The 15,365-nt window shown below is 32.6% G+C and overlaps 2 protein-coding genes across 3 annotated transcripts; one reads left to right on the top strand and one right to left on the bottom strand.

Annotated features, from left to right (window-relative positions):
- Nucleotides 1-547: 547 nt before the first annotated feature.
- On the top strand, nt 548-4,510 carry LOC113847564 (squalene monooxygenase-like). Its single transcript, XM_027476751.1, has 8 exons — nt 548-974; nt 1,873-1,984; nt 2,085-2,259; nt 2,609-2,777; nt 2,990-3,208; nt 3,349-3,624; nt 3,720-3,998; nt 4,093-4,510. Exons 1-8 carry the CDS (start codon nt 735-737, stop codon nt 4,201-4,203), a joined length of 1,581 nt encoding a protein of 526 aa, XP_027332552.1. The 5' UTR covers nt 548-734; the 3' UTR covers nt 4,204-4,510.
- A 3,027-nt stretch (nt 4,511-7,537) lies between these two features.
- On the bottom strand, nt 7,538-15,272 carry LOC113847141 (dnaJ homolog subfamily C member 7 homolog). Of its 2 annotated transcripts, XM_027476039.1 has the most exons (7): nt 14,981-15,272; nt 14,420-14,548; nt 13,976-14,211; nt 12,376-12,412; nt 11,647-11,704; nt 11,439-11,563; nt 7,538-8,066 (listed from the first exon to the last, which is right to left on the bottom strand). In XM_027476039.1, the coding sequence occupies exons 1-6, from the start codon at nt 15,083-15,085 to the stop codon at nt 11,484-11,486; spliced, it is 645 nt and encodes a 214-aa protein (XP_027331840.1). In that variant the 5' UTR covers nt 15,086-15,272; the 3' UTR covers nt 7,538-8,066; nt 11,439-11,483. The 2 variants fall into 2 exon arrangements, with proteins under 2 accessions (XP_027331840.1, XP_027331839.1); XM_027476038.1 differs by lacking the exon at nt 7,538-8,066 and having other exon boundaries at nt 11,291-11,563; nt 14,981-15,244.
- Between the last annotated feature and the right edge of the window lie 93 nt (nt 15,273-15,365).

Raw genomic sequence — 15,365 nt, 5'->3', positions numbered from 1 at the left:
TAAATTTAATTTTTAAATTTGACCTATTTGTTTCATATCAACTATTTTTTTATATTTGAATTACTTTTTTAAAGTCTACTTTATTATAAAATTTTCAAATAATAAAAAATTAATATATCAAATAGATTAGTAGGTGTAAATTTATACACAAATTAATTAACTTGAGTTTTCAATAAAATACATGTGTTAAACTTAAAATAAGTTGTGAAATATTTAAAATTATTTTTTAATTAAATACTTTTAGAGCATTATTTTAACCTATTAATATATAACCCTAACCTAACTTAGCTTCAATCTACTCTATAAGCTATGTGGACAAGCGATTTAACATATGCTTCTGCCGAACCTAGATAATTAGCATATCACAATATTCCACAAACAAAAATTTGTATTAAAAATGATTTTTTAATTCTTTTAAAAGTAATTTTTAATTAGTTATTTGTTTGGTTAAACCTTTGGCTTATGAGTTAAAAACTTGTATTGGTTAGCAAAACTCTGCGTATTTTTTTGTTGTTTTTTTTGTAGTGTTGTTCAGATACAGCTAATGTAATGTGATGCCCCCGTGATCGTCGTAAACGATGAGACTCGCGTTTCGCATGTCCTATAAAAGGCGAACCCTCTCCTTCAACTTCATTTACAGCAACTGAACCCATTCCAAATTCCTCTGCTAGCGAGGCAGAGAGAGAAACTAGAGAGAGAGCCAACACCTTCTCTTTCTCCGATTCCATTCCAAAATGGTGGATCCCTACGTGTTCGGTTGGATTCTGTGCTCCGTTCTGAGTCTATTCGCTCTCTACAGTTTGGTTTTTGCCGGAAAGAGCACTCGCGCGTCGCCGGAAAAGAGGATTGAATTGTCGGAGAGCGTCACCACCGTTGCCGGAGAATGCAGATCGGCGAATAGCAACGGTGATGCTGACGTCATCATTGTCGGAGCTGGCGTCGCTGGCGCCGCTTTGGCTCACACTCTCGGCAAGGTATTTTTTTATTTAACGGCTTGTTTTGTTGTTGATGCATTCGTCTTGCATGTGATTCTCGATGTTATGAATAATTAATTATGGCTTTGGTTTTATCTGTTTGAGCTTTTCGAAATTACGAGGAGATTCGCGGTTATTAGCGAAAATTATTCGTTGTTGCAATTCTTCATGTGTTGGAAATTTTGAATGTATTTGAGAGAGGAAAGGTTATGAAAAGTATGTTTCACCAATGGAAATAAAGCTGTCGAATGAAAATGACGACATTAGATATACTATTCGTTGTTGACGGCGATCACATGGTTGTGGCGTGGATATGGAATTGAACGTTTTGAAAATTTTGCACTTTTTTTTTTTTTTTTAGTTTTGAAAATTGAAGTGTGAAATTTTATTTCGTTTAATATATCAAGGTGGAGTCTAATATTTCCATGCGTATGAATATGATGATGATATGTTCTTGTGGGAAGCTATAAATACTTAGTTTTCAGTTGAATATGTGTTAATTTAGGGGCAGTTTACTTGTTTTTGCAATTCGAAATCTCATGGGATTATGGTTTTTTACTTTATTGCATGTTACTGACAATTCTGTTTAACATTCTTTAGATTCTTGGTTTGGTTCTATTGTCATACTTTTTAGATATACTGTCTGCTATAAGATCACATATGAGGATGGATCTTTATTTCGGTTATTCAGCAGTCAGCACTCATCTTTCCTAGGTTGATCATTTATTTATATTGTCAGTAACATGTTTTGTTTGTGTTGTGTTGTGTTATGTTCTTGATCAGTGAAATTCAGGACATACATATCTTTTCTGACTATTACGAATTTTGTGGTAGGTTGAGTACTGTTTTCTGCTCAAGAAGATGAGTGTTGACTTAATAAATATTATGTGTTATGTAGGATGGGCGACGAGTACATGTCATTGAAAGAGATCTGAGTGAGCCTGACCGAATTGTGGGAGAGTTGCTACAACCTGGGGGCTATCTCAAATTAATTGAGCTGGGACTTGAAGGTATTGTAAATATTAACTATGTGGAAACGGTTTATTGTAGTTCTAGATTGTGGCTGATCATGGATCCATGACAAATGATCCGTCTCATGTTTCACTGCAGATTGTGTGGAGAAAATTGATGCCCAGCAAGTGTTTGGTTATGCTCTTTTCAAGGATGGGAAACATACTCGTCTCTCTTACCCCCTTGAGAAGTTTCACTCAGATGTTGCTGGCAGAAGCTTTCACAATGGGCGCTTTATTCAGAGGATGCGGGAGAAGGCTGCCTCCCTTCCCAAGTATTGATTTATTACTTTGTGGATTTATAGTATTTGCTTGTATATCCTTCCCTTACTAGTTCTAGTTTATTATATATAAGAAAGCGATAAGAGATTAGGGATTGCATGGATGATGAAACCCATTTGAGTTTATTTGTTTGGATATTTTAATCATGTTACTTGAACCAATAGGAAGTAGTTATGCTATTAGCTTCTGTATCCTAGTATTTGATCATATCTTCATCATACGGACAACCAATTGATATAAATTCTTATAATACAATAAAAAATAATATAGAATTGTAAATGTTATTTTCGTTATTCTATTGATCTAAAGGTATTTTCTTTTTTCTTTTTAAATATTTCGCAGTGTACGATTGGAGCAAGGAACAGTAACTTCTCTAGTTGAAGAGAGAGGGACAATTAGAGGAGTGCAATACAAGACCAAAGATGGTCAGGAATTCACAGCATATGCTCCTCTTACCATTGTTTGTGATGGCTGTTTCTCAAACTTACGTCGTTCTCTTTGTAATCCTAAGGTGAGAATTCCTTTCAGCTTAATTCTGTGACAGAGTTTGCACTGTCAAATCAGTCAACTTCTTCCCATAATCTAACCAACAACCATACCAAATTATTATTATTTTTTGCTTTAATCCTAAGGGACAATCAGTCAACTTCTTCAGAGTGATTGTAGGAAGGAACGTTCTGTCAAATTCTGAATTAATAATATTTTGCAATGCTCCATTTGCAGGTAGATATTCCCTCATGTTTTGTTGGTTTAGTTTTAGAGAACTGTGAACTTCCATGTGCAAATCATGGCCACGTCATACTGGGAGATCCTTCGCCAATTCTGTTCTATCCTATAAGTAGTACAGAGGTTCGCTGTCTGGTTGATGTCCCTGGTCAGAAGGTTCCTTCTATTTCAAATGGTGAAATGGAAAAATATTTGAAGACAACGGTGGCTCCACAGGTACCCATTTATGCTCTAAGTACTGTAAATTCTTTTTTAACCTTGGCATGCGATTACCCTTCTTTCATTCAGTGCAGAATCTTGTTCACATTCACATTTATTGGTCCGTTAGATGATGATGAAGTGGCAAATTGTTGCAGGTTCCTCCCGAGATTTATAATGCCTTCATCGCTGCAGTGGACAAAGGCAGCATAAGGACAATGCCAAACAGAAGCATGCCTGCAGATCCTCTTCCTACTCCTGGAGCCCTTCTGATGGGAGATGCATTCAACATGCGGCATCCACTAACAGGGGGTGGCATGACTGTAGCATTGTCTGATATTGTGGTGCTGAGAAATCTTCTCAGGCCTTTGCGTGACCTGAATGATTCATCCACACTATGTAAATACCTTGAATCGTTTTATACCTTGCGTAAGGTAATGCTAGCTTGGTCTATTATCTAATTTTTAAGATGGAGCAGAACTTAACCCATTAAAGCATATAAAGCTAATGTCACTCTTTCAAATTGCAGCCTGTGGCATCCACTATAAATACGTTGGCTGGAGCACTTTACAAGGTTTTTTGTGCATCCCCAGATCTGGCAAGGAAGGAAATGCGCCAAGCTTGCTTTGATTATCTGAGCCTTGGAGGCCTATTCTCGGAAGGACCAGTTTCATTACTTTCTGGATTAAACCCTCGCCCCTTGAGCTTGGTTCTCCATTTCTTTGCTGTTGCAATATATGGTGTTGGCCGTTTATTATTTCCATTTCCTTCACCTAATCGACTGTGGATTGGAGCCAGATTAATCTCTGTAAGTACTATTCTATTATTTTTAATTAATCTTTTTTTGCCCTGAATAAATAGGAGGGAAATTAACTACGAAAAACCCATCTTTTCTTTTGTAGAGTGCATCTGCAATAATCTTCCCCATAATTAAGGCGGAGGGGATTCGTCAGATGTTTTTCCCTGCAACTGTCCCAGCTTATTACAGAACTCCTCCGGTTGAAGAAAAGTGAGTTTCAGTGAATGCGTTCAGAAAAATCAAGGTGCTCTCAAGATGCGCTAGTTGTGTCACATACTCCATTTGAGGGAAGGTGATGCTCGTAGATCTGTAAAAACATTTTGGCTTCGTAGTGTGTATTCTTTGTAGTGTGTAGTACAATGCTAGAAGTGCATTTATGATCTCTATCTTTCTCCCTAGTCCCTATACCAGAAATCAAGTCCATGATCTTAATAACTCTCAGCAAAATTATGTAAAGCATTTAAACAAGTGAGTTTGATTTTAATTGTCATTGTAAAATCATATATAAGCCAAATGCTGTTCGGAAAGGTCCTAGGGTCAAAACTGCCAACTGCTTGTCTTATTAATGTTTTTACCAATTCTGAATGTTTTTAGGTATATTTTTAAAGATGCAGCTTGCCAAAAATTTAAATTTCTTCCTTGTTTTAAAAAAAAATAAAAATTGAATTATTAACACCTAGACAAGTCTTATAAGAAAAGTAAGGGAAGTGCTTGTCCATTATCAATGCATGTATATTCAACTTTTTGAGTAATTTTTGCATTAGTGCCGGGCTATAAACTCAACTAATAAAATAAATGTAATATGTATTAACATAATTATAAATGATAATAAAGTTGATATTAAAGTTATTGTGGTAGTATGGTAAATTTTGATTGATTATACTTACAGGCACTGTCAGATTTCTTTAGTTAGTTCAATTGTTTAAGTATGGTTAAGAATTAAACTAGAAGTGCTCAAAGAATCATAAACAATTGTAAGTCGAATTTCTTTAGTTATTTAAAGGAAGAATAAAATTTATATTTTTAATACAAATATATTTAAAATTAATATTTTTTAAAATAAAAAGATATAAATTGATATATTAATATATATTTTTATCATAAATAATATATAATTTTTTTAATTTAAAGTTAAAAAATATGTCATCTCCTCCGTTTTTTCTTTAAAAACTCTTTTTCAAACATATTCTTACAGTTTTAAAAATTAAATATACTAAAATTTTTTAGTCAAGTTTTGAGTTTTTAAGTTGCTCTTGACCCATAGTTACATATATTATTCGAAAACAGTTTCTTGTAAATTAGGAATAAATGATAAAACTTAGTTATTTAATATAACACGTAATGAATATCATAATAGTTTTACATTAATAAAGTTTATTCAGATAATATGTAATAAAATGTCTTATTTTAGTTTTTAATTTAAAAAATTTATAACTTAACTATGTAAAGTGTTCAAATTTTAACATATTTTCTAGTTTTAGATTGATCTGATCTTTAATGATGTTAGGTATAACGAGAATGAAAATAGTTTAGCTAACTTGACAAAAGTCCAATGATTTAACTCGCATCAAGCTTAAGTTAGACTTCTTCTTATATCGATATAAGTTTAAAAATTCTTACACTCAATTTGAGCATTTTATTTAACTTCTATCTTAGGTTACAATTTATTATTTTACTGGCTGTTAAATTTAAGTTAAACGAAAAATTTAGATTGAGTGTAAGAGTTTTTAGACTTACAAAAAGATTTTTTTCTCATATATATATTAAATTAGTTAATAAAAAAGTCAGTTTGATCATTCAAAATTTCTTTAGCATAAATAAGTTAATCAATAATAATAAAAATGAAAACTATTGCATTAATCTTTTTATAGAAATAATTTATGATCATATACTCAATTGACCTATTTAAACTTTTAGGCATATTTGCTTATGTGAAAGCCATTAGAATGTATTTAAGAGTTTATTAAAATATCTCTCAGTTCCCACAAGTTCTTTTAATTTATTTCAATAAATATCTAAACTTAGGAATGAAATATTTCAGGTAAAGTTTTACCGTTCAGAGGTCTATTGTTTTTGTTTTGAAAAAAATTAAGACTTAAGCATGCCTTGTTTAACTAAATTATATATATATATATATATATATATATATATATATATATATATATATATATATATATATATATATATAACTTGACTTAAACTCAATTTGGATAAACTTCTTTGTAAGAAAAAAAATAGGATAAAAAAACTAGTTTGTTTTTTCATAAATTAAAAGTTACTTATTTCTTTTAAATTTTAAAAAATTAAATGAGAGCTTTAAAAACAATAAAAAAAATAAAAATTACTTCTAACTTCAAAAAAATTATACTAATTTTTTTCTCCTATAAAAACTTAACTTATCTAAATATTTACTCAAACTAGACCCTAGTCTTTTATAAATCTGATCAAATCTCAAAACTTGTTTAAAGATTTACTATATTGCATGGTCTTTTAAATTAGCCAACAAATCTTGTCAATTAATTTTGGCTTTGATGTCTCTTTCGTTTCATTCTCCTAAATAAATAATACAAGGTCATTTATAACAACTAATTATGGAATATTCTATTTCCTAAATGTCTAATTTAAATTAAAAATATAATTATACACCATAATAAATTAATGTCTAAATACAATGTATAATAAAAAATAATAATTACAGAATATTTTTACATGAATGCTCCCTCAAATTGATAGAGTTTGTCAGGAAGTATCAATTTGCTCATAAGAAATTAATGTTATGGGCGAGAAACTGTTTTAATAAAGATATTTAATAGTTGAAGTTGTGAAGTAACATAAAAAAAAGAGATAATATGATTATTCAAAATCTCGACAATTCACTTCAATATGTTTAGGATGCTTGTGAAAAACTCTATTGACAACAATGTGAATATCACTGGTGTTGTCACCACGAAGAGGCGTTGTATCTTTATGAGGGAACCGAAGCTCAACTAAAAGTTTATAAAGCTAAATAATTTCTGAATAAACCATAGACATGACATGATACTCAGATTCAGTAGAGGACTTAAGAGATTTTTTTTACCTTTCCAAGAAATTAGCGCAGGCCCAAGAAACATACGCAATCCAATGATGAATCACAGAATATTAGGACACAATTAAATTGGCTCACTTCTTGCACTGGAGATGCTATGCCAAGCGAGTGATAGTCAAGTAACTGAGGCTACTCACCAATTATCAATATAGTAAAGGATTAGATAAAAGATTACCATTATCACAATAATATTTCACATTAACCTTGAGAGGAGTATCTATTGAGGTAGTAGAGTGAAAGTTGCTAAAAAAAAATAAATTTTCAGTATATTTATGGTGAAAAATACCTTTGCAATTCCTATAAACCTTAAGACCCAAGAAGTAGTGAAGATTATCGAAGTCTTTCATATGAAAGGAGGCGTTAAGCTGCTCTTTAAGATGTTGGATGGATGCATTATTAGAACCGCTAATGACCATATTGTCAACATAAATGAGAAAAAAAAAAAAAAACCAATTTCTATATGATGAATGAATAAGGAAGAATTTTATTCACTATGAGCAAAGGAGAATCCAAGAAGAGTGGATCAAAACTTTTTGAACCATGCTCGAGGAGCCTGTCGTAGACTATATAAAAAGCGTTTAAACTTGCATACATTGGTAGAGGAAGAGGAAGAAAACAAGTCTTGAAGAGGACTCATAAATATCTTCAATCAAATCACCATGAAGGAAGATATTCTTCACATCTATTTAGTGAAGTTGCCATTGTTAAGAGACACCAAGAGAAAGGATTGTTCTAATGGTAGTCATATTTACTACGAGGGCAAATATCTCATCATAATTCACTCCATACTGTTGTTTGTTACCCAAAGCAACCAACTGAGCCTTGTAACAATTAAGATCGCCATCAGAATTCAATTTCACAGAACACATCCACTTGCAACTAATGGGCTTCACATTAGGTGGGCAAGAAACAATGTCTCATGTGAAATTCTCTTGAAGTGCTTGGAACTCCTCTTGCATTGTCATCGCCCAACGAGCATCCTTAATTGCCTGTGAGTAACATGTAGGAATAGATGTGTTAGATAAAGTAGCAACAAGAAATATAGATCCAAATTCATACGTATCCAACGGATGGATGACTTGTCTTGATTGACATTGTGATAATAAGATAGGTTCAGATGGCGGAGCAACACCAGAAAGGGGTGGTGCAGGCCAATGTTTGACATACACATGACCTAGTTTGAAGCATTCTATAAGATGAGAGACTTTAGAAAATTGAGGAAGAGCAACAAAACCATTAAAGGCTAAGGAAGGACTTTGAAAATAATATTGATGATTGAAAAAAAAAAACTACACTATGAAGAATACGAATACAAGAAGTTGTTTCATCATAACACAAGAATCCCATGTGAGTGATACTATAACCTAAAAAAACACACACTAGACAGATTATGCCAGGAGGAGGTAAATAGACAAAATAAACACAACCAAATGGATGAAAATCATGATAATCAGGATGAGAATGAAACAAATAAAAGAAAGGAGACTCAAGCCCAATAACCTGAGAAGGAAGACAATTAATCAAAAAGGCAGTTGTTGATAAGGCTTCATCCCAGAATTTAAGTGGAATAGAGGCTTCAGAGAGTAAGGACCGTGTGAAATAAAGCAAATGATGCTTTGTTTTCGTTCTGCAACGCCATTTGGTTGAGGTGTATAGGGGCATGAGCATTGAAAAATGATGCCATGTTGCAAGTACTCTTGAAATTCATGAGAAAGATACTCCCCGCCAAAATCAATGCATACAGTTTTAATTTTGGTAAAAAATTGGGCTACCTTAGGGCTGCAGAAGAACCATCAACATGTCCCCATATCCCTTTCCCTTTTACAAACATTTCAAACAGAAATTCCCAAGTAGTGTAGTTCTTGTTGTTGAAGCGAACACAAAAATTTCCCATAGCCATGTATCCGATATTGAGAAATGAATAATTGCAAGAGGAAGAATATGGCGAACCAACAATTGGAACACTAAAACCAAACTCACAAACAGGGGCAAGAAAAGTCACAAATCAAGAGCGAGCAGCGAACCAAGAGCAAGCAGAGTCACAAACACAAACTAGAAATTGGGACACGAACCAGAAACTAGAGCAAGTTGTGTCATAGAACCAGAATCAGGGACGAGCGAAATCACACGCACAAACCAAAAACAAGAGCAGCTGACAAAAATGTCATTGAAACAATTACAATATGGAGCAAGTGACTCATGATATAATGTCAATTAATTTTGCCTTCGATGCCTTTTTCATTCCATTCTCCAAAATAAATAATACAAAGTCATTTACAAAAATTAACCATAAAATATTCTATTTCCTAACTGTCTAATCTAAATTAGAAATATAATTATATACCATAAATATATTGATGTCTAGATATAATAGGAAATAATAATTATAGAATATTCCTACATTAACAAATCTATCCCTAAAGTCAAAGTAATTTCCATCCCTATCAAAGCCAATAAGAAAAATTCATAATGACTCATGTCATTGGGTATGATAGGATAAAAATACAATAAAGCCAACAGTTGGGGTAGCAAATTCCATTTTTACAACTTGACTAATGAACCCAACTTTACAATTTATTTACTCTTCACTTTACAAACTAACCACAAGTTCTTCTCCCTTTTCCTCTTTTATTCATGTAAACCCTATTGATATCAATGGTGCCTCCACTATCAAATCTATTGATGAATGGGATCATGTAATTTATATTGTGATCGAGAGTGACATTTCTGGACAGAATCACAAGATTGTGGCAAATTTGTCGGTGATGGTGATCGGCACATGCTTGATTGAGTTCTAATGGTAGTGGTAGTTTAAAGTCTTGGGACTAATGATAATTTGGTAAAGTAAGGGATTGTTGGACTTGCAATTTGATTTTTAGAAATAATTTTTGGAACTTAGTAATAGTTTTCATAGCTTACGTGGATTTTATTGGGAGTTATGGTTCGCATGGAGTTGCTATGGGTGACTTAATTTTTGAAGCGTTGCCAAAACTTAGTGTTTATGCAGATTAATTATGCGTGAGAAAAGAGAAAAATAGGAGATGAGGAGTACTTTTCTTAGTAACGACGAAAGATAAGTTTTAAATGCTTGCTATGTTACCCTTAATCTCAAGAAGATATTCGATACCCTTTCTAGATGAATAGTTGTGATTCATCTAATGTCTTAAAGATTAGAGGATATACAAAGTATTACAATAATAAGACAAAACTTAAGTACATTTGTTTAATTATTGTTGGTGCTCTTTATCAATTAAATTTATAACTTTATTTCAATAATCTGTAATAACATTAAATTATTAAATATTTTATTAAAAATATAATTTTAATTGATAAATTGCACTAACAACTACAACATAGCATTACCTGTGCCGGTAATAATTTCAATACTCATACCCTTACCGCTGGATATACCCACATCTAAATTTGTACCCATATTTTAGTTTACGTGAATATGATCTCGTATAATGTGCTTGTTTCACAACGAGTAAATATGAATGCTATTATAGTATTAACATCAACAAAAAAAACTTAAAAAAGAGCATTACTCAAAATATTTAATAGTGTACTACACCCATATTAAAAAAAAATCCAATTCCTAATTGTAAAACATTACAAATTGTATTATTTAACTTAATTACAAATATTTTAAATTCTAATTATAAAATATAATAATATACTGTGTATCGATAGAATTATGTGCTATAGCATAGATTTTAACACTCATAACAGCAAATTTATGTAAATAATTTCTCATACTTAACCTTATTTAATGGGTAAATTATCTTTTCATTTCAAAATATGGGAGGTTTAACATATCTGGATCGTTCGGAAAATGATTAAGTGCGTTCAGTCGTATCTAGGAGCTGACAGAGAAAGTGTGAAAATTACTTCGTGTCTATTTGCTCCTAAACTAAAAAAAAGATTTTGGTGTGGCAAGACGGTGGCGGTTGGGTTACACGCCTAGCTCCTAAGTTTGTGTTTTGGCGTTTCTGCTCCTTTCTATATATTAAAAAGTTAGCCTAGTATAGTTGTGTATAGCAAGTTTATAGAAGAATTCCCCCGAGAGGTCCCAACAGTGTCCAAGAAATGAATAATTGTGTAAACATAATCACCCTACTTAAACCATATTTGTAGAGGCCATGGACGACTGGTTACAATACTTACTAATCAAATATGTATCCGTTCTATAGAGTTCCAAGAAAATTTTTTTCAACGCGTCCAAGGTTAGCAGTTTTATAATACAGCACGTCGCCAGCATTATCATGTGATGATTGCCTAAAATTTACTAGCAGCAGAATCATATTTTAGCGAATGAAAATTCAATGAAGTCAAAGAGAAACTTTGATGATTGTTTTGAATACCTCGCATCCTTCAAGGTTCCAGGATTGTCGGGCAGAGTTGGGCAATTACAGATTCTGGTTCTTTCTTTCCTTTTGTATGGCCTCATATGAACAAATTACTTCTTTGAACTTAGCCTCAGCAGCCTCTGTCATCATTTTCACACTCTAAAAATCAGCAATGCGATGATTCAAGAAAAAAAGATCTTTATAATAACTTGCAAAAGCCTACCTCTATTATCTTGGTTCTGGTCAGGATGATACTGCTTTGCCTTGGTCCTAAATGCTGTCTATGATAAAAAAAAAAGATAAACAAATATAAAATGAAGAAAATCACCTAATAAACCAATACAGATAACAAAAAAAACAATGATTTAGGCATATTATGTTGAAAATCAAGGTATAAAAGTTGGAACTGAAAGTAGATTCTTGCTGCAAATAATATATTGTTATAGAAATTAGAAAGTCTTATACTATCAGGAGTTTATGGATTACTTGCTGCCCCATCATACATAAACATCTATAGTTTGAATATGAGGGATACAAACTCCTTTATTCTATAGAAACTTCTGAAGGAATTCTGGCACCCTATCATAGGATTTGCTAGATTGATCACCGTACTATGTGAATGAAAAATAGAGCAGACTCTCAATAGGGAGGTCATTCAAAATAGTTAAAATGTTGTACATGCAATTTTTTTCACACGATTTTACTAATTCCCAACATCATGATACAGAAACTAGTTGTTTAAGAAATAAAAATGGTGCTAAAGCTATCATCCATCAAATCCTATCAATCTGTCAAACAGGCATTCTTATATTGGAAACATGGATAAGAAAAATAGATAAAATACTATCACCATAGTTCATAAATCACTCTCTTTATCAATGCATATGCAATACATATTGCTAATAAAGCATTCAGTAATGTGCAAAGCGATTATAATAAAAAGAGAAATTACCTTAATCTCAGCATCTGTATATGGCGTTGTCCTAAACCTGAGATCCATAAAAAAAGGAACGTTTAATAGTTAATCACAAATGCAAAACAAGCACGCTATTGCTAACTTCTTAGGTGAATGATACACGATGCATGCATGGTTTTTTATTCACAAATAATGGTCTGTCAGCCATCAAGTATCAACAGATACCATAATCACATACGTTTTTATTGGGTCATAATCACATACTGCTTAAAATAGGATACCTCATTACTGACCCTCCAGATGTATCATATGATAGCTTTACTTCAAATATTCTTGTTGCGAGACATTTCCTTCCTCTCAACATGGTTTTCATATTTTAACAATGAGAAATGCTAACATTAAAAACTACAAAAAAAAAATGTGGGTCCTACTCTTAATTTAATGATTCTCACTCCTAATTTAATAATTCTTACTCATACTTCCATAGTTTCTAATAAATTTGAGCCAATAATTGAGAGTATATTAGAGAGTGTTGTTAACGCTTCTCTTTAACAATATGAATTGCGCTAGCTTGTGCTCCCTAATAGACAATCAATACGTAAGTAGAGTGTTTTCTATCAAAATCACATTTTATACAAGCCTGTATCTGATATTATAAAGGAAAAGATTAAACGTCTAACACTAAATGCTATACGTGACTTTAATATAAAACATGAAAACTATTTTACCTTAAGAATTATATATTAAAATACAGAAAATTAGAGAGTCTAATTCTGATAAACAAGTAAACAAGAAAGTGCCAGATCATTGTAGGAACTAAGGTCTCACATGTATAGAAGCTTTTAACAAATTTTCAAACAAGTGTTTAACAAACTTTCAAACAAGTGCTGATTGTGTAAATAAGATCAAAGTTAAATCATTTTGAATTTCAATATATAAATGAAACTATGGAATATAATCTTCAATTATTACAGCATTATGTTACGCTCATATCTCATGTTTATTCTAGAAAGTGACAGCAAGGTGATAAGTAATGGGCCAAAAGTGGAGTTAATTAGGATTCAGAGAGGGAAAGATGAATATAATGAGATGCTGTGACAAAGAGAAAGCAGCGATCCTAAAAGAATGGGTGCTATGTGATAAATGGGGTCACAACAGCAAAAAGAGGGAGTATATTGTAGAGGGTGGTATCTGTAGTGCTGTTCCTAAGGCTGGGATTCTCTAGAGGGTCTCTTGATTTTCCTCTGATATTTTTGTTTGTTGCTTCTTTTTAATTTCCAAGAATTTCAGAATACCTTCTGGTTGTAAGGGGATTGGCTCTTTCTTCCTATTCTTTCAATCTAGTACCTATCACTTCCTGATATATCTACTGCTGATACAAGCCACCTGACAAAATAACATATGATATTTATATGTAGAGAAATGTTACCAACACATTTTCTAACTCATTTATAGTTATTGGTTAAAATTAATTGAAAATTACAAAAATTATGTGAATCTCACTCTTTTTCACTACTAATTTAATGATTCTCTCTCATACTTTTGTATTTTCAACCAAATTTAGCCAAAACCTAGGAATATGTTAAAAAGAGTGTATTAGAGAGTGGTTCCTACCACTCCTCTTTTAAGTAAGTACCTGTCAAGACCCAAAACAGAGTAGTGATGTGATAAGGAATAGTTTCCACTCTGTCTTGGAGTGTGTTGATAATTGGCCCAGTGCTCTCTGAAGGATGCTTCGGCCTTCCAATACCAATCATCTCTTTGGAAATTCTGTTGATATGCACCGTGACCATTTTCCGTCCAGCTCTCATAGCTTCTTCTATACTTATCCCTTTCTCTATTAAACACACTTTGCATCCGCCTTATTCGTTCCTACAAAAAGCAACCCAAACTCAAGTCTCAAGACAAACTGCTTAGCATTAAAAAACCAATTAAACATCTAAGCAAGCAAAAAATCACATTTCTTCGTGACTTAGCTAGGCTTACTATAATAAACGAATATTTTAGTAAAATGGTTTTCATCATAAAATACCACGATTCAGTCACAGTATATTGAAGTACATGATACTAAAAAGCTCACCACTCTCTCCATCTCCTCCTCGTACTCCTCTTGTAATCGCTTATTGTACCTCTTCCATGCTTCTTCTTGAAAAGCTGATCGGAAAGAACTTCCACTCCCTCCTTTCCACGAAGACTGCGATCTGGACATCTACAAAGAGTTCAATAATAACATGCACCATCAGTTTCATTGTGATTTCTGTGCACATCATTCTTGTATAGTTGTAGTTCATAGAATATTAAGATTACAACTAACAATAATAATAAATTTGCCATCAGGAATAAGCGATTTTAGTGAATCACTCATTCAATCACTGCTTCACCCCATGACGGAAACAAGCAACAAAAAAAACGTGCTGTAGGAGAACGAGAATTATTGGATTGTAAAAAAAATGACAATACGATTACAAAATGGCAATCGAGAATAAAATTGATCATGCAAACCCTAAGATCGCTCAAAAGAGAGAAATAAAAGTAAAATAACAAATAAAAAATAAAAACAAGGAACATAATCGCAGATGATTTGAAGGACACTCTAAAATGAAATTGAAGGTGAAAAACCCCAAGAATACAAAGAACTCACAGAGAAGGTGATAACGGTGGCGCTAATCAAGCCGAAGAGGAAAACTCCCCAAAGCTTGATATCATGTGCTTTCTCTTCGTTCCGATCACCTCCGTCTTCCTTCATTTCTAAATCAAACTCAATTTCTCATTCAATGATTCCGTTAACCAATTATTCCACAATCCAAACACATCTCTCTTTCTCTCTCTCTCTCCTCCGAAACTCTTTTCTTCTCTCTCAATTCCGATTAGCATTTATTTCTCCTACTCTTTCCTCCGCTTGAGGTTTCTATTCTGCTGATCGAATTTGCCACAACCGGTTCGATCCGGTTCGGTTATTAATCTGACGCAGCACCTCTACATGACGTGGCATCATATCAACAGGTTTAGCCTCTAACATTGGGCCA

Source organism: Abrus precatorius, unplaced genomic scaffold, assembly GCF_003935025.1.
Source record: "Abrus precatorius isolate BTA unplaced genomic scaffold, Abrus_2018 Scaffold8, whole genome shotgun sequence".
In the NCBI taxonomy this organism is placed as follows: domain Eukaryota; kingdom Viridiplantae; phylum Streptophyta; class Magnoliopsida; order Fabales; family Fabaceae; genus Abrus; species Abrus precatorius.
The sequence above is the reverse complement of the archived record's forward strand: the minus strand, read 5'-3'. Positions and strand labels throughout refer to the sequence as shown.